Source organism: Setaria viridis, chromosome 6 (genome assembly GCF_005286985.2).
Source record: "Setaria viridis chromosome 6, Setaria_viridis_v4.0, whole genome shotgun sequence".
Taxonomy (NCBI): domain Eukaryota; kingdom Viridiplantae; phylum Streptophyta; class Magnoliopsida; order Poales; family Poaceae; genus Setaria; species Setaria viridis.
Genome location: NC_048268.2, coordinates 6,857,525 through 6,880,622, shown reverse-complemented (window position 1 = coordinate 6,880,622; position 23,098 = coordinate 6,857,525). Strand labels below are relative to the sequence as shown.

At 47.0% G+C, this 23,098-nt stretch overlaps 2 protein-coding genes and 1 pseudogene across 3 annotated transcripts; 1 reads left to right on the top strand and 2 right to left on the bottom strand.

Annotated features, from left to right (window-relative positions):
* Positions 1-823: 823 nt before the first annotated feature.
* On the bottom strand, positions 824-6,445 carry LOC117860219 (chaperone protein ClpC4, chloroplastic). The gene is made up of 10 exons (XM_034743476.2): positions 6,098-6,445; positions 5,427-5,538; positions 4,279-4,712; positions 4,021-4,173; positions 3,750-3,935; positions 3,069-3,287; positions 2,762-2,979; positions 2,569-2,644; positions 2,379-2,474; positions 824-2,253 (listed from the first exon to the last, which is right to left on the bottom strand). Exons 2-10 carry the CDS (start codon positions 5,515-5,517, stop codon positions 1,102-1,104), a joined length of 2,625 nt encoding a protein of 874 aa, XP_034599367.1. The 5' UTR covers positions 5,518-5,538; positions 6,098-6,445; the 3' UTR covers positions 824-1,101.
* A 497-nt stretch (positions 6,446-6,942) lies between these two features.
* Positions 6,943-12,296, bottom strand: LOC117861472 (protein CHUP1, chloroplastic). 2 transcript variants are annotated; one of them, XM_034745037.2, is made up of 8 exons: positions 12,069-12,296; positions 9,936-10,804; positions 8,883-9,839; positions 8,649-8,780; positions 8,373-8,554; positions 8,156-8,267; positions 7,523-7,666; positions 6,943-7,287 (listed from the first exon to the last, which is right to left on the bottom strand). In XM_034745037.2, exons 2-8 carry the CDS (start codon positions 10,719-10,721, stop codon positions 7,204-7,206), a joined length of 2,397 nt encoding a protein of 798 aa, XP_034600928.1. In that variant the 5' UTR covers positions 10,722-10,804; positions 12,069-12,296; the 3' UTR covers positions 6,943-7,203. The 2 variants fall into 2 exon arrangements, with proteins under 2 accessions (XP_034600928.1, XP_034600927.1); XM_034745036.2 differs by lacking the exon at positions 12,069-12,296 and adding an exon at positions 11,601-11,995.
* Positions 12,297-16,851: 4,555 nt separating this feature from the next.
* LOC117861698 (uncharacterized) lies at positions 16,852-22,613 on the top strand (annotated as a pseudogene).
* Positions 22,614-23,098: the final 485 nt, after the last annotated feature.

Sequence of the window (23,098 nt, the reverse complement as noted above, 5' to 3'; positions counted from 1 at the left end):
GTGTTAGTTTAGGTAATTAATGTTGCATGCGGTTACTAAAGAAAACAAACTTCACAAATGTCACAGGCATTTATGGGTTTTCAAAGGAGGCATTGATTTGTTAAGATGAACCCTACGTAGGGTATAGCCGTATAGGGTTACATCTACATGAGATGGTGTTATTTACGCTGCGGAATCTTATCTTGTTTGGTTTTGCGGAAATGCATTTGCAGGTTTTGGATTCTTGTACCGGATCTTTGTGGTTTGCAGCATCTGTTGTTGTCTTTTGATTTTTATTATTGTTGTTGGAGTTATTTGTTTTCAATCAATTCCATGGCTATTGAGGTTAAGATGCGCCCGTCCTGATCCCGCACGGTTGCAAGCTCTACGAGCTCTCCTGCAGGCTGCAGCCCCTCCGGCGTGATCAGATCGAAAATGCCTTCTTCTTCATGTTCCCTAAGCGAACAAGATGAATCCTGCTCTAGTTTTTTTTTTGGGGGTTAACACAGCGATAAATGGGCCGGTGCCGGAGACCAGTTGCAACGGGGGTCGCGGAGGTGCAGTGCTATGGGACTCCTGGATAATCCAAGATTTTAGTCCAAACGTTATCCAATATATCCATGTTATATTTGGATCCCGAGTCCATGTATATCCAAGTCCAAGGAGGTCCAATCCAAATGAGTTGGTGAGGCAAAGTCCAATTGGACCTTGGACTACGCAAATTCCAGCCCCATCTTTAAGTACAGCAATAGTATCTGTTCATACGATCAAGGGTTTTTATCTTAATGAGATTTCACAAATTTCATTCATTCCGGTGGAACCAAATTAAATTTTCATGGTCAGGTAACTGAATGATCGTTTGATTAAGGGCCGCCTAAACTACCGAATGAAGCACACAAACTTGCACAAGCATTGTAAACATGTAGCACGCCTAATTGTCGTTTCCTAAATCCTAAGCAGTTCCCTGCAAAAAAAAAAAAAAAAATATCCTAAGCAGTTGACTCCTGATAGCTATGCTCCGGCAGTCTGGCTCATGCATTCTGTTTGACTTTTAACCATTCTCCTTTCCAAACAGGAGGTGCTCAATTATGCAAGGCTTAAAAAACAAATGATCATCAGCAACTAGATCGCAAAAGCGACAGGCTGCAGCTCCACGACAAGCTCATCCCGTCCGAGCACGACGACGTTCCCCGCGGCGTCGGCGTCGACGATCACCGAGTCTCCTTTCATGATCTCGCCGTCGAGCATCTTGTCGGCCAGGGTGTCCTCGAGCAGCCTCACGACGGCCCTCCTCAGCGGCCTCGCCCCGTAGCTCGGGTCGAAGCCTTCTGCAACCACGAGGTCCACGAACCTCTCCGTCACCAGCAGCTCGACTCCCACCTCCCTGATCCGGGCGGCGACGTCCTTCACCATGATGCCGGCGATCTCCTTCACCTCCACCTTGGTCAGCGGCCTGAACACGATCGTATCGTCCAGCCGGTTCAGAAACTCGGGCCGGAAGTAGCGCTTCATCTCCTCTTCCACCAGATCCTTGCTCCCGTCGCCGCCATGGCCGTCGCCATTCGCAGCGACGATGGCGGCGCCGCCGATGTTGGACGTCATGATGATGAGCGTGTTCGTGAAGTCCACCGTCCTGCCCATGCCGTCCGTCAGCCGGCCGTCGTCGAGGATCTGCAGCATGATGTTCATCACGTCGCGGTGGGCCTTCTCGACCTCGTCGAAGAGGACCAGCGAGTACGGCCGCCGGCGCACGGCCTCCGTCAGCTGGCCGCCGTCACCGTGCCCGAGGTAGCCCGGCGGCGAGCCGATCAGCTTCGACACCGCGTGCCTCTCCATGAGCTCGCTCATGTCCAGCCGGACCATGGCCTCCTCCGAGCCGTAGTAGTAGGCGGCGAGGGTCTTGGCGAGCTCCGACTTGCCGACGCCGGTCGGGCCGGCGAAGACGAAGCTCGCGATCGGCCGGCGCGGATCGTTGAGCCCCACACGGGCGCGCCGGATGGCGCGGCTTATCGCCGTGACGGCCTCGTCCTGGCCGACGATGTGCCGGTGCAGGGCCTCCTCCATCTTGAGCAGCTTGTTGGTTTCGTCAGTGGAGACTTCGCGGACAGGCACGCCGGTCCAGAGGGACACGATGTGGCGAATGTCTTCTTTGGTGACCACCGGCACTGCTGACATGCCAGGATTCACCTCATCGTTGGTCATCTCTTTGCTCTTGCCGCTCAGAGCTATGATCTGGGAGTTTAGCTCCAGTTCACGATCGCGAAGCTCCTTCGCCTGATTGCATATCATTCAGATCGTCATATCAGTCACATGTTTCAGCAATTGGAGAAGACGAGACGACCCAGAGAAATGCAATCGTCTGTTCATGAAGCAACAAAATCCATGTGTATCATTATTACCCTTTTAAAGTTCTGGCTGTGAATGGCATCGTTCTTCTCCTCCATGATTTTCTGGAGCTCTGTTTCAAGATCTTTAACTTCCTTGGATAGCTTCCGCTGTGGATCAGTTCAGATTGATATTTTTTCGTAAAAATGCATGCGAGAGTTAGAGATAACAAAAGAATGATGGTACATTTGTGACCGTTTGTACCTGGGCATGTCGTAGACGGACAAGGGATCCTGCCTCGTCAATCAAGTCAATGGCCTTGTCCGGAAGAAAACGATCACTGCAAACAGAAGATGCTGTCAAAATTATGAACGTTCACTCTCGAAGCCATAGCTCCTTTCTTAGAATATGGAACAACATTCACTGATACCATAGCTCCTTTCTTAGAGTAACAGACCTGATGTACTTGTGCGAGAGCTCAGCAGCTGTAGTCAGTGCTTCATCGGCGTATTGGACTTTATGATGGGTTTCATATCGCTCTCGAAGCCCTTCTAGAATTTCTCTGGCTTCATCGACTGTTGGCTCAGGAACTTTCACCTGTCGAAAACGCCTTTCCAGCGCTGGGTCCTTCTCAATATGTTTCATGTATTCATCAGTCGTAGTGGCTCCAATACACTGACAACCATCAACGTCAGTGAGAACCTTAGTTAAACAAATTGAACAGAAAATATTCCCACATGTCAGGTCAAACGTGATATGCTGACCTGTAATTCGCCTCTAGCTAGTGCTGGCTTCAAAATGTTAGCAGCATCAATAGCGCCTTCCGCCGCTGCTCCTGCTCCTACTAGGGTGTGAACTTCATCGAGGAATAGTATTATATCACCACACTTCTTGATTTCTTCAAGAAGATTCTTTAGTCTTTCTTCAAACTCTCCACGGTATTTTGTACCAGCAAGAAAACGTCCCATGTCAACGGAGATAACCTACCATTGATGAAGTTTTGGAAACCAGAATTAATTACTGACCAGTGACCACCCCATCTCATGTTTTGCAGGACAGGTCAAATAAAGCAAAAGAAAATCATCACATTGGCCCTATATCAGAATTTAATTTATTTTCGGTAAATTTGCATATTAATGAACTAATTTATTCATCTGGATGTATGTCTTCAAAGAAATTCATCCAAGGATAGTAGCTTACAAATTCATAGCGATTAAAGCCTATTAAATGGAAAAATTCATAGGCTTAGAAGTGCAAACTGGGCAAAACAAACACGAAAGGAAAAACAGCACTGCAGCATCTTATAAATCTAACCAACATAAATAGGTACTCCTTTCCATACATCTAACTTGTATGTAAAACAGTTTGTTGTTTGAAATAACAATCAAATAGAATCAAGACAAAACAAATCACAATAGAGGCCCTAAATAACAAGGAGTATTGACCTTTTTCCCTTGCATCGTTTCAGGAACATCCCCCCTGGCAATGAGCTGGGCAAGCCCTTCCACTGCTGCTGTTTTTCCTACTCCTGGCTCTCCAATCAGACAGGGATTGTTCTTCCCCTTTCTGCTTAAAATTTGTACAACTTGATCGATCTGTTTTTGTCTTCCGACAACAGGATCCAACTTTCCCTAGAGTAAATAACATGATCAAATTATAATTAATGTCCCAGAACATTATGGATTGTGTTGCACTCTAATAAGTCCAGAAAAGTACCTCCTTTGCTAAATTTGTTAGATTAGTTCCATACTCATCAAGTGTGGGTGTGGACTTCTTGCCTTTTGTTTTAGCAGAAGTTTCACTGCTTTGAGTTTTCAAAGAAGTCTCGCTTCTTCCTCTCCCAACTCTACCATCGATGATTTGGAAAGCCTGAGATGCAAGACAAGTTTATGATTATCAATTGACTAAGAATAAAAATGTTATCAAGAGTGATATAGGTAAAGAGGCAAAATACTTTATTTGAATATAATTTACCGCATTGAGTATGAGGTCCAAGAGAAAAATGCAAATGCACTGTGAAATGTGGCTCCATAGCATTTGGTTGCTTCCAATCTTGAGAACTAGGTGCTGCGTTTCCTCTCGTGCAAGTGCAACAATGTTCATAATCTCCCCAGTGAAACTATTGAGCGTCACCCTGGTGACAAGAGAAGCATTCTTTTGTCCTCTTGATGATCTGCTGGGAAGTATAGATTTGGAACCAGGTAAGGGTGCAGGCGCAGGACTATGCACTGCGCGTAGACTAGCAAATGCTGGTGTCTTGGCTTGATGGTTTTGAACCATCGATACTACTGAGGGAGGCCTCCTAGTGCCCTGACATTTCCAATTGGTTGTGCTACCTCCAGATGGCGATCTAAGAGAAAGTGGTCTAGATATGCTTCTTGCCATGATTGCAAATGCAGTCCCATAGCCTGCATATGATAGATAATCAGGTTAAGAGAAAACACATTCTAGATGCTTCCTCTGGTGAGAAAAATGAATTAAAATTTCTGGTATCTACTTCAGTTATATTTGAGTTCATGTATTATTTCGAACACGAGAATTTCAAAAGAACTAGGAGTCATGCACATACTCTACAGCTTTTTAGTTTAATTGATTATGACCAACTCTGCAGAACAATAATTAGTTTTAACTATTAAGCAACAAAATCCAATGCTACAATGCATGGTTCTACATTACTAAGATAGATGAACCTACACACTTCAAGAGTTCACCAAAAATTGTATATGCACATAAAAAAAACAGAGAGAGAGAGAGAGAGAGAGAGAGAGAGATCATGCCTCATCTCTTTTTTTTTTTTGTCCAGTACACATAAATATACTATTACCTAATTTTTTGTCAGGTGTGCAGCATTTGGCACGATATGCCTGTATAAATTTTAGGAGAATATTTTTGAAGTGTAGAAGTTCATCTACCTATAGTGGGTGCAGATGAATTTTAAGTATTTATTTGACTTCCCTAGATATGAATGACAGGAAAGAAGGATCCCTGAAACCCAACTGAACCTCACGCAAACGCATGTAGGCATGGACACAATACACAAGAAATAACCCCCATACAGACTGCATGAATCAGAGTGCAAAAAATCCTAGATTTCACAAATAAGCACGTGTGTTTCGACGCACCTGCAATCCTTGCAGCCTGTGCCACGCTTATGGTAGGGCGGACGGGGACATTGATAGGAGGTCGAGTAGGGGCCCAGCAGAGTGAGGCCATGACTTCAAACTAATGCGTTGCCTGTGAGAGGGTCGATGATTAGAGTAACAAAACAAAGCATTCTACATGTTAATTTCCCAATATGAAAAATGGATTGGATCTGTGACACATATCTATGTCGCAGAACGTAGAAGTTACCATGATCATGCTTCGGTTTGAGGCTTTGAGTTCAATTCATAGCCAAATGTATGTACATTTGAAATAATTTCACAAGTATTCTACGGGAATCATGCCTTCGTCAGTAACATCCACTATAGTTTAAAACAAAGTATCGCCCAGTTTATGGCATGCTACAACAAATCAAACTGCGCGCGGCTTTTACCACGATCATCACTGGCTAGATTTCTCCTCGTCCATGATTTTACTTTACCACGATTATTCATGGTACAAGTACAACAAATCCCGAAAATTCGGCTGGGTGAGTTAACCATGGGCTAGGCTTCCGACGGTTCAGCTAAGCAACAGATGCCCTGAGTCCACGACTCCACGGACGATCAATGACTACGAAGCAAGCACTGAAGCTACAAAACCCCCAAACAAGCAAGCGCTCAGCCGCGAGGAGGCAAGGATTGGTTGGTACCTGCTGTGACGCGGCGGCGGCGGCGGCACGGCGGACTCCTCGACGAAGGCCTGGCCGCTGCGGCGACGAGATTTCTCGCCGGTCCCACCCCGCAATGGCTGGCAACGAAGCGGGTGGCAGGATCAAGGTGGGGTTGCCGGAGGGTGAGCCGCTGAGGCCGAGGCGACGGCTACGGGCGGCGGCGGAGGAGGAAACTGGGGCGCGAGGATCGGAAGGAAACCTCATCCCGCGCGAAGCAACCGGGGGTACTAAAGTAAATTTGGAGATCGCCGTGGAATCGTGTCGGTTGAGGAGTCCGTTTCCACTTTCGACTTCCAGCCCCCTCGTGTCGGTTGAGGAGAGTCCGTTCCACTTTCCAGTTTCAAGCCCCCTCGTGTCGGTTGAGGAGAGTCCGTTTCCACTTTTCAGTTCCAAGTCCCCGATGCGGGTTGTGTTGTGCACTTACACTGTTCCAAATATTACCTCTTGCAACACCCGTTGGATCCAAATTTTACAGGCCACATTTTTTCAAATTGGTGTAAATTTTCATAAAAATTTTGCTCAACACTAATTTTTGCATGAACATGCACCCTTCTATCATCTATCCATTCATATTTTGTGTTGAATTTTTCGTGAACTTTTGTGATACGGGAAAACCTGAACTGTTCTCAAACATTATAGGCCAATGGACACGGTAACAGCTGCGCCCCCGAGAATCTCATCATTTCAGGTGATTGAACGGCAAGAAAGCGTGTGAATTTCAGAAACCATCCATGACCTGGTCTTTTGATCACGCATGGATTCAAAATTCCATGAGACAAAGATAACCAACACTGCTCGGTGCCCACCAATCCACACGAAGAGCATGTTCCGACGCATTTTTCTATTTTCCAGCAAGGTTGCTACAAAATCCTACACAAGCCCACTGCCAGCAGGCCTCTTCAGCCCACTACACACATGTAAAAGAGCTCATATATTACACAGAATGCACACGGCACAACAATCCTACAAACATCACATTACCAAAAGCCAACTGTCTGTTATGCTTACTGAGAGGGTAAGCTGAAATTAGTCTCTCTCTTTTTCCCACAACACTACATTGACCAGCTTGTGGCGCTGCATCCTAGCTACTGGGTGCTATTTCTGACATGAACAAGGTTCCTCAGCTCTTCAAATGCATCCATGGTCTCTGGGTCGAAACCACCAGCAAACTGCAAAAATGAGCGATAGTTTAGATATAAATGACAGAGAGCTTGCAGATTTGACAAAACAACAGCTTCTTGCAGACGAGCGCCATATGAAAATGATTCTGTTGAATAACTTAGTGGTTGGAAATAAAGATATGAGAAATGCATCTGTATGTGGTAATGATGTTAGCAAAGAATGATTGCTAGTCTGATCAATAGCTACATGCATGGGAGTTTCCCTTTTGCTACAATGTGTTACCTGATGCATCCTGAAAGCAAATCTGACAGCCTGAAGCAGCATATACTCCAGGGCTGGATCCTTGTTCAGAGGTCCCATGTACTGAAGCTCCATAGCGACCCTTTTCATGTACATCTTCGCTAATTTCACAGAAGCAAACTTTATCTGCAGCCACCAAGCAGAAAACATAAGGGAATACTCCAGCAATATAAATAGATAGAACAGCAGGTCTTTCACAAGCTGGTGTTGCGTTATAGGCTTTCATGAATAATGGCAGGAATATAATCTGCAATTGCTGACAAGGGATCAAAGACTCCTGAGAGACTGATAGCATTCCTTAAGCAACAGTGCTCAAAAGCAATAGTTTCAGCATTCTCAAGGAAACTAGAGAAAATCACAGTAGATTTCTCCATTTAGGATTATGAGGCTCTTCAAGTAAAAAGGAAAAATAAGAGGTATTTACAATGTCTCTGTCACCATTGAACTTTTAGTAGCCATCATGCAAAGCATGCCTAAAAGTAATGGACAGCAAGCTATCATTCATTCCAGTGAAGTAGTGTAATTCTGACAAGGCCATTTGCAGTTTTATTAGCTGATGAAAGAGTACACTTAGAATTTAAACCTGCAGGGGGCAGTCCAACTTAGAACATTTACCTTGCTAATAAGATTGTTATCAAGCATCCAGTCAGTAGGAATATTGAACTCCTTGCACTGCCTCATCATAGCATCTCTTGTCCTCAGAAGGTTGTAGACGCCTCGCTCAGTCCTGAATTAAGAATGCCAATCAAATTATCAGTACCTTGTTTCGTTACCTGAAATAATTATCAAATGGACGCATGTTCATTGTATATTTAAGTAAACTAGGTCATACTTTTCAGATACTGTAACCATTTTCTTCAGTGCAATGTCACAGGGTAGGCGTGGATCATCTTTGTAGTTTGAAACTTCTGATTCCAATTTTTTCAGGTCCTGGTAGCCGAAAGCTGCCTCTCGTAGAGTGTCTGCCTTCCTCTCAGGCCAATCAAAATGCTTTAACACTGCTCTCTCATCCACCTTCATGTGAGGAAATTAAAAAAAGGAATAATTTAAGTGACTGCTGCAATTGAAAATGATTACTCAGAAATCAATCATATCGGAATATACATACTAGGAAGCCAAGTTCATCATCTAGCCACTTCACAAATGCAACCACATCTTCGATATCTTTGTAGGCTGCATTAGTCACCTCCTTAATCAATGATTTCACAAATTCACCTTGAGTCTCAACATCCGCCTTGATCTGAAAAAGGAATAAAGTACACAGTTAGTGCCAGAACCAACAAATTAATACTATTTGTATTGTCACCGTATTTCGATAAGCAAGACTGAGTGCACTACTTACTGCCTGCAAATGGGAAGAGCGGTTCTCAATTTCACCAATCATGCTACTCCGCACATTAGCAGAGTTAGCAGCTTCACAGACTCCACCACTGGAAGTATCCTTTTTTGAGTCCCTTCTCATAAGTGAATGGTAGAGCTCTGCGACCTGTGGTGCCCTCTTCATTACACCAGTACTTTTTGAGGAAAACTTTGGCGGAGGCGGAGGAGGTGGTGGCCGTGGCGGATTTGCAGTCGATCCGTTTGATGGACCAGAGTTTGACACAGAAACAGAAGGTCTTGGTGGAGGGTTAGGGATGCGCAACACACGCTTTTCAACATCCAGACACTGAGACTTACATACTTCTGACTTGCCAAGAACAAATCTTGAACTTTCAGATCGACCAAAATCATACTTGTCCACGAGAAGATCATGCTTCTCCCTGATTGTCGGATCCTTATCACAGGAGAATGACTCATCTGTTGCGTCTGGAAGGCTGATAAAGGTATCAGATTGCCTTCTCTTCACGATGTTGAAGTCTTGCGCACATCCCTTTGGCCCACCAAGTGAGTGCCTACGTGTCGGACTTCGTGCTTCTGCTGCTTCTACCCAGGCCCTATCAAGAAGTGCTTCCTTTTTAGATGCTTGACAACTCTTATCATTCTGAGACCACTGTTTGATGCGTTCTGCAATGCTGAATTTTATATCGGAATTGTCCTCAGCATTTCTTGCATCACCTTCAATGCTACCAAACTCATTAAAAACCATGCCACCATTATAATCTATATCAGTCATTGCTCTAGCTGCTTGATCCGAGTTACAGAGCTCATGGCGTAGGCATGAATTGATCCACCGAAGATAAGCAAGTTCCTCAACCTCGGTTAGCCGACTCATTTGCAATCCCTCAACTTGCTTGCTCAGATTTGCATTTGTGTGCCTCAGCAACGATGCCTCAGCTTGAACCTTGGCAACAATATCACTCTGTGACAGTATTCAACGCATAGCAAAAAAAAAGGATTAGTTGAAATACCTTCATACAAAGTACAAAAAGAAATAATCAAGTTCAAACAATGGTACCTCTGCATTCTTCTCAAGGCCAGTCAATTTGGACTCAGCTGAAGAGAGCTTAATTGCTAGGTTTCGTTTCTGAAACTGAAGCTCTTTGTTTAACCGGCGTAGTTCAACAACTTCAAATTCCAAGTTTCCTGAAGAAGATGTATTGTCCCCATCTAGAATAGGTACCCGATTGCCATGCCCATCTAATCTTACATTTTCCTCACGTTGTTCTACCATAGAAGATAGAGCTGATAATTGTTCAGACAGACTTGTTTTCTCAGCTTCTAATGAAGTATTAAGTCGTGCAAGCCTGTCAATTTCACCTTTCCTAGCATCAAGCTCCTTCTCAAGTTCTGAAACTCTTGGGTTTTCTCTGCATTGCCGCAACTCTGCCTGTAATGCTAGCTCCCTTTCTTTCGACTCACGCAGTTGTTCCCTGAGATGATCCAACTCAAGGAAAAGATCATGAGATGCGGGGGACCTAATATTGTGGCAATCAAAGACATGGGGATGGACTTGAGCACCAGCTGGTGAGCAAGGGAAGTCTCCAATAAGAGATCTTTTAACCCTAGAGTGATATGGAATCTGTTGGTTGGTCTGATTGACATTTTCAACAGTCGCAAGAGGTGGTTTCTTGCTTGCAATGGCAGCTGTCTTCTTGGTTTTCTTGTCTGTTGTAAACCCTTTGACAATTTGGGAACCCCATGAGGATCCAAACTTGGGCTTCAGAGAACTTGGATTGCTTTTGGAGTCAACCCTCGATCTGCATGGCTTTGTTTGGTTGTCAAACATGATATCTTCTTTCATCTTTTCCCAAGATTACCACATTCAGAGCAGTAACCATGCAATTGTGACTGAACCTGATCAGTACAATGCTCCAGTAGCAAAACCTGCGAATAAATGAGGAAAGCCATTACTACCATATTGGTAGCAGCCAATTTTGCCATGAAAAGAGAAGGATAAATAATAGCGTAAAATGGTTTTGCAAAAGAGCTATAGGATTAAGTTTCCATTTCTAAACTCTCCGCATATAACCCCAACTTGTATGTAATTAACTCATCAATCTCAATTTATTACCAAATGAGTTGTTATCACACCTATGCATGGAGCAATTAACGCAGTAATGAACCAGTTAGCCTCGAAAAGCCCTCCCTTTCCTACTTACTCCTACGAAGCCCTTACACGGAGCATTAAGAGAGTAGCATTCATAGTGATGAAATCAACTCTATCAATCCCTATACACAACAATTGGGAATCAAAAGGAGAAATACAAAGGTCTGAACAATCATGTTTAGTACTACCAGGGTTGCTGTTCTCCACAAGGTTTGAGTAATCAAATCAACCCTGGATTCCTAATCCGTCCAAATCGTATAGCATTTGTTGGGGAAGATTAGAAAACCAGCTCCAGGAATTGTGTTCTACCAGACTACAAAGGAGATGTACACAGTAACAACCTCATTTCCACAACATCCTGAGTATTAGGCTTACTGAAACATGGAAAGATAAGCGGAGACCCCTCCAAATCCGAAAACTTTTAAGCAACAGGCATCCTAGATTCCCAACCAAAAAAATGCCAACTTATTTAACAAACATGAACACGGTGCCATCAAAGCACAACCTTTCGCCATCTTAGAACAAAAGGAAACCGAGAGCATTGCACATGCCACTTGGTTGAGCAGCTCATACCTCTTATCCTGATGCCGCAGACCCGCTCAAAATCATAAGTGTCCGCTGAGGGACCTCACCTCAGCTAAAACCATGAGCAAGAGAAAGACGAATCTGAGCTGAGGCACACTCCGTTCAGAAAACCCCTAATCTTTCCCCCGCACTACCAGCTCAAAATCACCAGGATTCAGTACGACGAGATGGGCGGAAAACACAGCTCAAATCGATCTTGAAATCCCCCACCTAGCCTGCGCACCAACAAACCCCAAGCAGCTGAAAGCCGCGGCCTTCCGGTTCCAATCCCCTACCGAGAACCCCCGAATCAGCTAGGACGAAACCCGCAGCCGGGACCGCGGTGGCCGCCGGCGATTAGAATATCAAGCAGCTAGCAAACTAGCAGCAGCGGCGCTCCGGTCAATAAATAAACAACGAAATCGAGCAGCGAAGACTAGAGGATGGATGGATGCAGACAAGGGGGGTGGTGCTTACTGCTAGCTTCGGATGCTTTGCCTCTCGCCGCCCGAAGCGGAAGAATCGCCTCCGCCCCCCACGCGCGGATTTTTCAATGGATTCCTCCCCCAACTTCGAGACGCCACGCGGCCGCCTCGAGGTCTCGGCCTCGGTCTCTCCCTCTCTCTCCTCTCCCGTAGCGAAGAGAGAGAAGGGGATGCAAGAGGAGGAGGAAGACGGCCGGGGTTTGAATTTTGAAACCGGACGGGGAAAAAAGGTGGGTAGCCGTAGCGGTAGCTGCTGCAGGCTTGCAGCAGCAGCACGCTAGCGGGGGGCAGAGGGCCAGGGCAGGCAGAGCAGGGAGGGGATGCTGACAGGTGGGGCCCGGGGTGTCGGGGCGGTCGGCTTCGTCTTTTCGCCTGATTTTTCGCTGCCTGTGCCCGTGCGCCGGGTACCGTGTGTGCTTGTAGGGGTGGGCCCGCGTGGCAGGACGCTCCCCGAGCTGACTTTGTCAACGGGTTTTGTCCGTATTGTAGACGTCCTTCAAGTTTGTCTAGTCAACTTATCGTTTCTACTTGAAGAAGCCCTAGCGGAGGATTTATGTAAATTGTAACCACCAGATGGTTTTGGGAGAGAAATTTCGACATGATCTGCATGAGCAACCAACCGTCCGATTTGATTTGGAAAGCACCGTTCATGATTTTTTTTCTTCGAAATCGAAAAGAGAAAAAAAAAATAGTGATGCCGCACTGATTGACACTCCTGCCAGAACTGCATCAAGCCGGTTGCAATTGTAATCACCTGAGCTGCTTGATATTTGACAGGTAGCGTGAGGGCCCTTTGGCACGGCTTAGCCGGTTTCGATTTTGGCTTCTTGCTACAGTAGTCAAGCACTATGCTGCACTGTTTTCTAGTGTAGCGTGAAATTGGAACGCAAAACGAGGCAAAAAAAATGAATTGAGTAGAGGGGAAGCGGTGGAGCCGAAAAAAGTGTCTTACCCGGATTCAACTCCGGTACACGCTACGATGCGCTACATTAGCGCACAGTACCGAATTCGGAGCCGGCGTAAGCCGCACCAAATGAGCCCTGAGTCCATCCCCAGCCAGGGCAGGCCCGTCGATGGCCATGTGCCAGGTGGGTGACCGAACAGGACCCCAGCCACGATGGGCCCCCAAATTAATAGCCAGGCCTGTTAACAGCACAAGCCTAGGGGCTAGGGATCCGCCAGCGACATCATCAAATATCGGCAACTCGCGCATGTACGCCGTCCGACACATCCGCCGCCTCCGCCAAAAACTGAATCGTCACAACTCGCGAGCTGTACGCCGCTAGGGGCACATCTGACATTCCCATCCGCTCCTCCTCAACCAGACAACCATGACTGGTGCTGTGGCGGATCCACTTCGGATCTACTTGGTTAAACATGATTTAGCCGCCTGATACGCGACGCTCATGCATAAGTCGAGTAAACACGAAGTGCCGTCGGATTTTCCTCCGATTTAACCACTTGAACAGGACCATTTTAGCAAACTCACACGAAGGTGAGCGGTTCCAGAGAGTACAACAAGTCCACCGAGTTAACAACTTAACCACTTAGTTTAGTTGCGAAATAAACATCAGAGTCTTACAAGGTTTTCAGAAAGACAAAAGAAAATAAAACCACTAGCGGAAGCAATCGTCGGGGGTCGGACGTCCTAGTGAGGCCAGCCGGGACATCACTGATCCCTCTCCTCGCCGTCCGAGGAGGGATCCCACTCGACCGTCCAACCCGGAGGGAGCTGGGGCGGCCAAGTGCCAGCAGGAGAAGGGTCGGGAGCAGCAACTTCACCTGAAAAACAGGAGCCACAACAAGGCTGAGCTACTAAGCTCAACAAGACTTAACCGACAGGGTTAAGCTACTCCATACTTCTAGACATGCAGGGCTTTTTGGCTAAGGGGTTTGTTTGCCAAAAGCACTAAGTAAAACCCTATTTTCAAGTTTTAGCTCCGGTTCTAAGTTCATTAACCGGTCTAGGTTTTGCAACCTATTCTAAGCAATCATAGAACCCAAAACAAGGTATGTATATATCAACAAAACCATGTCATCATCAAATTCCTCATTTACTCAGGGTGACATAGCCATCAAGCAGTCTCAAACTGTGAGAGGCAGACGAATCGATTCGAGTTCTTTAACCATGCATGGTGAACCTAACCTCACGACATCCGCGCACCCGGAGGTCGCTTCCTGTGTCGGCCTTCCCCATCAATCCCCTAACCCGTGTCGGGCCCATTTCCTTTGGTGCAAGGTTCCACAGACCCGGCCTCTGCTGTTCTGTGACCACGCTTGCCACCACGTGCGACAACCAGCAGGGGAAACTCCGTTCCAAGAACAATGGGACGACCGCTCACGTCTAGGTTCAATCCGGTACTCGGCTTCCTCATCCCATACTAAGTATGAGGTTAGTACTTTCAAACACTTGATCACGAACACCACCACTGTCGGGCCTTAGCAAGTTTCATAGATAGACGGGGCGATCAACCGACCACCAAAGAGTTACCCAAACCCTGCCCCGTCCATCGTCCTTACAGTTGTAACAGAAAGGTAGACATCCAACTCCTACAACTCGCGAGTGACAGGGAATCACTCGGCTTTTACCGTCTCCTAGTTAAGCAAGCAGCTACTCGGTCCAACAGCTAGTGTTCAGATCATGGGACCATCTAAGTCATGCATCTAGGGTTTCAAACAACTCCTATACGTAAATGCACAAGCATGTTTTAAGGAAGGCATGTGCAAGTTTGGAAAACAACACAGGGTTTTCATGCAACCGGGGCTTGCCTTCGAGCAAGGAGGAAGAGAACTGCTCGACTTCGGCTTCTGGGGGCAAGAGCTCAGCTACAGCTTCGTCTTCTGGTGCCGGGTGCAGCTCGTAGAAGCCGTCGGCGAGGCGCAGCTCTACACGAATGCAATGCATTAGTTAGCATAGACGGTTATTTCAACAGCAACACTTGCAAGTCTGAGCTCAGAAAGTCGCGACAAAGAGCAGGAGGGTGGGGAGGTTCAAGGGAGCTGGTGGAGATCAAGAGGTAAGGGTTGTAAAGGAACTTATGATCTGATCCTTAAACTAGAGGATTTGGTATGCTAGGGATCCTCAGACTCAATCGCTGAAGGGTTCCCAAGTTTTACACATACACCCTCGGGTTGAAGAAAAAGATCACAGCCGAGCCCTCGGGCGAGGCGGAGAGGGGTCGGCGGAACAGATAGGGTCGGGCGAGACGGAACCGGGGTCGGGCAAAGCGGACAGGGGTCGGCAGCTTACCTTCTTCCTACAAGGAAAGCTTGGGGTCGGGAAGAAGCAGACTTGGGCGGGGGGACTAAGGCTTTGAACAGCAGCGAGGTCCGGCGGTGCTCCGGCGGCGGCGGTGCTTCTTGTGGATCACAAGTGAGCTCTTACGCAGCACGGAGGAGCAAGCGGCTGGGTGGCTTGGGGAAAAACGGAGTGGAGCGGAGAGGAGAGTTTCTCAGGAACTTAGTGTGTGGCGCTAGGAGCTTGAGCAGGGAGCAAGAGAAATGGCGGAAGGCAGCAATGGCGGAGGGAACTCCGGCGGGGCTCGCGCATTCCCTTTTATAGCGGCTGGGAAGGGAGAAGGGAAGCGGCGCGGGAGAGAGAAGGGGAGCGGCGCAAAGGCCGGAGAAGAAGCAATGGAGTGCTCTGCCGGGGCGGCGATTGAGCGACGAGGGCGGTGGTGCAGGACTTCGGGGATGACGCCAGCGGTCATTGGGCTCTGGCGTCAGGGCGGCGCAGGAGCGGGTATGCCGGTGGTTGAGATTTGGCGGAGGCGGGCGTCGTCGTGCGGTAGATTTGATGGAAGTGACCGGGTTAACGGCGCTAGAATCAAGGGCGCACAGGTGAAAAGACAGGCAGCCGCGGGCGCGCGGGCGAGCACGGAGCAACAGATTGTCGGGCGGCTTCTGACAGGGCGGGGAAATGAGCTGTCGCTGCCGTGGTCGGGGTTGGCGAAGGAGGAATCGTCGGGTAGCGAAGACCAGGCGGCGCGACTGTGTTCGAAGTGACGGAAAAGACGGGCGACATCGGGCTCTGCGGCCGGGATCTGGCGATGTGATGATGGGCGCGGGAGGCGAGGCGTTGCAGAAAGGTCGCAGAGGGGCTTCCGCTACCATTGAGGAAGGGGGCGCGAGAATCCATTCGGTCGCGGGTCAGAGACAAAGCTGAGCGGCGAGCGTCGGAGAAATTGAGCCATGCGGCGGGGAGACTCTGAAGCGGGCATGCAACTCGAGTGCGCCTATTGCGGAAGATCTGGGGGAAAAAGATCTCGCGGGTCCACTGGTCAGATAGAACGGACGTTTTGGAAGGGCTTAGAAGGATCCGACGGTGGGCTGGTTTTGGCGGGGTCGGAACCGGAGCGAAGCGGGGAGGGGTCGGGTCTCAGGGGTCGGGACCGGTCGGGAGGTTGAACACTTCGGCGCGGAAAACTAGACAGGTGCTCAGGGCTAGGATTACGATTAACTAGGAAGATTTAGGGCCGGTCGTCACAGGTGCCCTGTCTGATCCTGATCGTGGTCACCTCCGTTACGTACTGTCCCACTATCCTGATCCTGCAGGCTGCACTGCTACAGTCCATGAGGCGTGACTCGTGAGTCCGGCCGTCCGGGGAAGTACTTCTGTCACCTGCCGGTCAGTTTTCTTTCTAATATATGTCTTGTGTCTTCGGTCTTCCTGAATTGAATCTAAACAATTAAATAAAACTTCAAATACATGTGCTATACTGCTATTTGATTTAATTCAATTATTCAAATAATTTTGGAACAGATGTTGGTGTCCTATGTCTACTACAAGAATTAGAAAGTATAAATCTGGTGCTGAAAAATGTAAGAAGAAACAAAGACTAGAAGCTTTTGCTCAATCACAAAAGGGTGCACTTGATAGATTTGTTGTCAGAGAAACTCTAGAAGCTAATATTGGTGATGATGCAATAGAGGTTGAGACTCCATCTGCTGAAATTCCAGAAGATAATGTTGATGAAGGCAACAGTAATACAGATGAAGAAGAACGAGATGGTGATGGCGATGGAGGTAATGAGGCTAATATTGTCGATGGTGTTGGAGGTACTAATGGTAATATTGGCGATGGCATCGATAATTCTTTGCAGCCTGATATCTTTGATCCAAGAATTTGGGATGCGCTTGATTCTAAAATGATCGATATTTTGCTAGAAAAGGGTCCTAAAAGAGACATGTCCATTGAGCATGGTCCTAGAGACAAATTGTCCAGAAGATTTTGAGCACTATCGTATAGTAGAGTTCTCTCAAATGGAGAAAAGTGTGACAGAGAATGGCTTGTGTACAGCAAAGAACTTGACAAGGTATTTTGTTTTTGCTACAAATTATTGAGAAAGGGCCTTGTGAGAGGTCAGTTAGCAAATGAGGGGTTCAATGACGGGTCTCATCTTAGCCATAGGCTTAAAGAGCACGAAATTAGTAGAGAACATGTGACAAATATGACCTCATGGTATGACTTCCGTCTCAGGTTGGAGAAGAATCAAACAATTGATAATGTTGCCCAGCGAGAACTTGAAAAAAAAGGGAGCATTGAAGAAAAGTTTTGCTCAGGATTCTTTTGATTGTAAAATTTCTCGCAGAACACAATATAGCATTTCGTGGCAGTAATAGCAGATTGTATCAAGATAACAATGGCAATTTCTTAGGATTGGTTCGGATGGTGGCTGAATTTGACCCAGTTATAAAAGAGCACATTGACCGCATCACCAATGAAAAAATCCGTGATCACTATTGTGACGACCCTGGTTGAAATCAGCCGAGTTAATCCTAATCCGAGTCTCTAATCCCTCTGTCTCGGCTCCCCTGAGCTTAAGCGCTCCACCTCCGGTCCTAGTCCCGACCCCTGAGAACCCAACCAACCCCGTCGGTTCCTTCTGAGTTCCCCAAGGCAGTGCTCCTTTCAATATTGGAGCTGTGGGACAACCAAGACTGACCGATGGACCCGCAAATCTTTTCCTCAGATCTCCCGAGGTAAACGCACTCGAGCGGCCTGCACCGCTTCAGAGCTTCTCCGCCGCTTGGCTACATCCCTCCGACGCCCGCCGCTTCGCCCAGTCGCCGGCCGCGACAGGATGGATTCCCGCGCCCTCCTCCCCAATCGTAGCGGAAGCCCTTCTGCAACCCTTTCTGCAGCACCTCGTCTCGCTCGCGCCCTCGCCGGCCGCGCCTTGGTGCTCCGTCGCCGCTGTGGCAGAGCTTTGCCACCTGCTGCGTCAAACCGCCTCGCGGCTCGCGCCCATCATCTCGCCGGATCCCCGGCTGCAAGGCCCGATGCCTTCCGGCTTTTCCGCCGCCTCTCCACAGTCGCGCCGCCCCCGAACTCGCTATGCGACGATTCCTCCATCGCTAACCCCGACTCCGACAGCGTCGCTCCCTTCTCTCACCCCCCAGTGCCGTGCGCCGGCAATGCCGCTGTATCGTGCTCGACTGCGACGCCGTTCACCCTGTCTTTTCGCCTGTTGCAACCTCGCTTGCAGCGCCTTTCTCCCTGTCACACCAATCACATCCATCGCTCGACGACGCCCGCCTCTGCCAAAATCTCAGCCCCGACAAAACCGCGCCTGCGCCACCTTGTCTCCAGTGCCCAATGGCCAAAGACGCTATCTCCGAAGTCCTGTTCCGCCGCCCATCACCGCTCAATCGCCGCCATGGCAGCGCACTTCCTCCTTCTCTTCCGGTCTTCGTGCCACTCGAAATCTCTCTCTTCCGCGCCGCTATAAAAATGGAATGCCAGAGTTCCACCGGAGTTCCTTCGCCTTTGCTGTTTCGCCGCCCTACTCTGAGAGCACCTGAGCACTCCCGCTGAAATCTTGAAAGTTTCCCCTCTCCGCTCAAGTCCGCTCCCCCCAATCCACCCAGCCGCCTGCTCCTCCGCGCTGTGCTAGAGCTTCCTTGTTGCTCACAAGAAGCTCCGCCGCCGCTGGAGCACCGCCGGACATCGCCTCCGTCCAAGCCCTAGTGCTTAAGACCTTCCGCCCAAGTCTGCTCCTTCCCGACCCCAAAGCTTCACCTATAAACCGAAGGTAAGCTGCCGACCCCTCACCGGTTCGCCCAACCCTATCTGTTCGCTTGACCCCTTTTCCGTCTCGCCCGACCCCGTCTGTTAGCCGACCCTTATTTGCCTCGCCCGAGGACTTGGCTGTATCTTTTTCCTTGACCCGAGGGTATCTGTGTAAGATTTTGGGGACTTCTCTGTGATAGATCTGAGGACCCCAAACACAGTTATCCCTTAAGGTTTAAGGGTCAGATCATAAGTTTCTTCCAATCCGACCCTTGGTCTTGTTCTCTATCCACTGAAGCTTGAACCCCCCCCACTTTTTCCGTAGCTTTGCTACAAGTTTCTGGGCTAAGACTTGCGAGTGTTGCTGTTGAAATAACCGTCTAAACACTAACTCCTGCATTGCATTCGTGTAGAGTTTTATCTTGCTGACGGCATCTATGAGCTACACCTGGTGCCAGAAGACGGAGCTGTAGCTGAGCTACCAGTTCCAGAAGCCGAAGTCGCCCCAGCTGAAGACCAGCTTCCCTCCCCTCCGCTTGAAGGCAAGCCCCGGAGCATGAATCCCAAATTTTCCCAAACTTGCGCATGCCTTCTTTCTCATGTTTGTGCATTTACGTATAGGAGTTGTTTGCAACCATAGATGCATGACATAGTTCCTTTGATCTGAACACTAGTTTGTTGGGCCAAGTAGTTGCTATGCTTAAATAGGAAACGGTAAAAGTCAAGTGATTTCCTGTCACTCGCAAGTTATAGGAGTTGGTTGTTTCTCCTTCTGTTACAATTATAAGGACGATGGACGAGGCAGGGTTTTGGTTAACTCTTTTGGTGGTCGGCTGATCGCCCCGTCTGTCTATGGAATCTGTTAAGGCCCGACAGTGTTGGTGTTCGTGATCAAGTGTTTGAAAGTACTAATCTCATACCTAGTATGGGATGGGAAAGCCTAGTACCTGATTGAACTAGGGCGTGGCTTATACCCCTGCTATCCCTGGAACAAGGTTCCCATGGTGCATCATGTAGGTGCAAGTGCGGTCACAGTACGGTAGAGGCCGGTACTGTGGAGCATTGCATGCCAAGGGAAGTTTGGACCTGACACGTGCCTGGGAATTGATGGGGACGGCTGACATAGGAAGCGACCCTGGTGGTGCGCGGATGTCGTGAGATTAGGTTCGCCATGCATGGTTAAGAAACTCGAATCGATTCGTCTGCCTCTCACAGTTTGAGACTGTTTGATCGCTATGCTACACTGAGTAATGAAAGAGTCTGATGATGATATGGTCTTGTTGATGAGCTTATACATAAATATGGATTTATGTTTGCTTAGAGTAAGTTGCAAATGTAGACTTGTTAATGAACTTAGAATCTGAGCTAAAATATCGAAAGTAAGGACCCACTGTAGTCGCTTTTGGCAACACAAACCCCTCAGCCAAAGAGCCTTGCATGTCTAGACGTTGGTGGAGTAGTCCTCCCCCGATCGGTTAAGTCTTGTTGAGCTTAGCAGCTCAGCCTTGTTTGTGGCTCTCTTTCAGGTGAAGTCGAAGCTCCTGAGTTTGCTCCTGTTGGCTCTTGGTCGCCCCAGCTCCCTCCGGGTTGGACGGTCGAGTGGGATCCCTCCTTGGACGGCGGGGAATGGGATCATTGATGTCCTGACTGGTCTCACCAGGGACGTCCGACCCCGACGAATAGCTTCCGCTTGTTTTACCTTTTGTCTATTTTCTTCAGAACTTGTTAAACTCTGATTTACAACCAAGTGTGTAACAACTTATTAATCTAATGGCGGACCTGTTGTATTCTCTGGAACCACTCACCTTCGTGTGGGTCATGCTAACTCGGTCCTGTTAAGTGGTTAAATCGGAGGAAATCCGACGGCACCTTGAGTTAACTCGATTAAGGCATGAGTGTCGCGTCTTAAGCGACGTAACTGTGCTTTAGTTGAGTTAATCCGAGGTGGTTCCGCCACAGCTATCTTGATCCTTCCATCCAAAATGAGTTAATAAATTTGTTAGCTTCTGCAATTAGATCTGTAATTGTTGCAAGGTAAAAGAAGCAAAGTATTTCTCAGTTATACTTGATTGTACTCCTGATGCAAGCCACCAATAGCATATGTCTTTGATAATAAGGTATGTTGATACATCTTCAGGTTTTGTTTGCATTGAAGAATCCTTCTTAGGTTTTTTGGATGTGAATGATACCCGGCAAGGATTATTTGATGCTCTATTAGAGAAATTGAAAAGTCTTGATCTTGATGTAGACAATTTGAGAGGACAGGGATACAATAATGGGTCAAATATGAAAGGGAAAAATATAGGGGTACAGAAGAAAGTATTGGATAGAAATCCAAGAGCTTTTTATTCAGCTTGTGGTTGTCATAGTCTGAATTTGACACTTTGTGATATGGCAAAGTCTTGTCGGAAAGGAATAGAATTTTTTGGAGTTATCCAGCGCATCTATACAACATTTGCTAATTCTACAAAAAGGTGGAAAATTTTAAAAGATAACATATCCGGATTGACACTTACTCATTGGGAGAGTCGTCTTGAAAGTGGTAAAGCTATAAGATTTCAGATCCTAGAAATAAGAGAGGCTTTACTACATGTGGCTGAAACTGATGATGACCCACTAAGAAGTAGTGAAGCTAAATCGCTAGCGGAAAATGAACTTGGTAGCTTTGAGTTTTCAGTGGCAATAATCATCTGGTTTGAAATATTATCTGCTGTTAATTTGATCAGCAAACATCTACAATCAAAAGATATGCTTATTGACATTGCAATTGAGTCTGTACAGGGATTGATTAGCTTTTTTAAGAAGTATAAAGAAACTGGCTTTTTGAAAGCATTGGAAGCCACAAAAGAAATTGCAATGGAGATGGATATTCACCTAGAGTTCACTCCCAAGCGCAAAATCAAAAGAAAAAGACATTTTGATGAGGCTGCAGATGATGCATCAAGTGTTTCACAATCTGAAGAGGAGTCATTTCGGGTCAATTATTTTATATATGTTATTGATCAAGCTATAGTTTCACTCACCAAGAGATTTGAACAATATCAAGGGTATGAAAAGATTTTTGGTTTCTTGTTTACTTTAGATAGGCTGCGATCCTTGGATGATAATAGTTTGATGGCTAATTGTGTCAATCTTGAGAACCCACTTAAGAGTGGAGAACATAAAGATATTGATGGTTAAGAATTGTTTGCAGAATTAATTGGCATCCAAGATTTAATTAAAGAATCTATGGGTTCTCTTGATATCCTGAAGTTTTTGAAGAAGCGCCCCTTTTATCCCAATGCCCTTATTGCATATAGAATTTTGTTAACCATTCCTGTGACCGTCGCATCTGCAGAAAGGAGCTTTTCTAAACTCAAGTTGTTGAAATCCTATTTGCGTTCTACTATGACACAAGAAAGACTTAATGGATTGGCAACAATAGCACTTGAAAATGATGTCTTGGAGAAGATTAACTATGAAGACATAATTGAAGATTTCATTTCAAGAAATACTAGACGGATGATGCTTTTTAGTCGAACATGAGGTTAGTACTGTATGTATTTTTTAGCATTAATATTTGAAGTATTTCTAAATATTGTGTGAAATGACATAGGCTGAAAATGTGCCTTAGTTATATTGAATATATTTTTTAATATTGAAGGACCACATTCTGCATTCAACACACGGGCCTCCAATTCCTGGAGACGGCCTGAGCCAGGGCTCTGGGATTTGAGCTCTCCATCTCACGTTCACGTCTCCATGTTTGCAAATTGCAAGTTTGGTGAGCAATGCCCTTTCAGTTTCAGCTCAGTTTTTTGCTTTTTGGTCATGTAGGATTCTGAACATGAACCGGCCACCAAATCCAGACACATGTATGCAATGCGATGGAAGCAACCGGAATATGTGGATTGGATTTTAATGGTTGCCTCTTTTTAATTATCAGCCAAATCTCCCCACTGGTTACTTGGATAGTGATAGCACGAAATATTTCCACTCTAGTAGGTGTGACTTTTCAGCATTGTTTTATT

Bases quoted from the DNA above. Each gene is read 5' to 3' on its own strand.
- LOC117860219 (XM_034743476.2), bottom strand. From the start codon at position 5,517: ATGGCCTCACTCTGCTGGGCCCCTACTCGACCTCCTATCAATGTCCCC. The intron at 2,645-2,761 runs GTCTGTTACTCT...TTCTGTTTGCAG, and splicing joins CTCTCGCACAAGTACATCAG to TGATCGTTTTCTTCCGGACA. The intron at 2,254-2,378 runs GTAATAATGATA...ATATGCAATCAG, and splicing joins ACAGCCAGAACTTTAAAAGG to GCGAAGGAGCTTCGCGATCG.
- LOC117861472 (XM_034745037.2), bottom strand. From the start codon at position 10,721: ATGAAAGAAGATATCATGTTTGACAACCAAACAAAGCCATGCAGATCG. The intron at 9,840-9,935 runs GTACCATTGTTT...ATACTGTCACAG, and splicing joins GCCTTGAGAAGAATGCAGAG to AGTGATATTGTTGCCAAGGT. The intron at 7,667-8,155 runs GTAAATGTTCTA...TGGTGGCTGCAG, and splicing joins ATAACAATCTTATTAGCAAG to ATAAAGTTTGCTTCTGTGAA.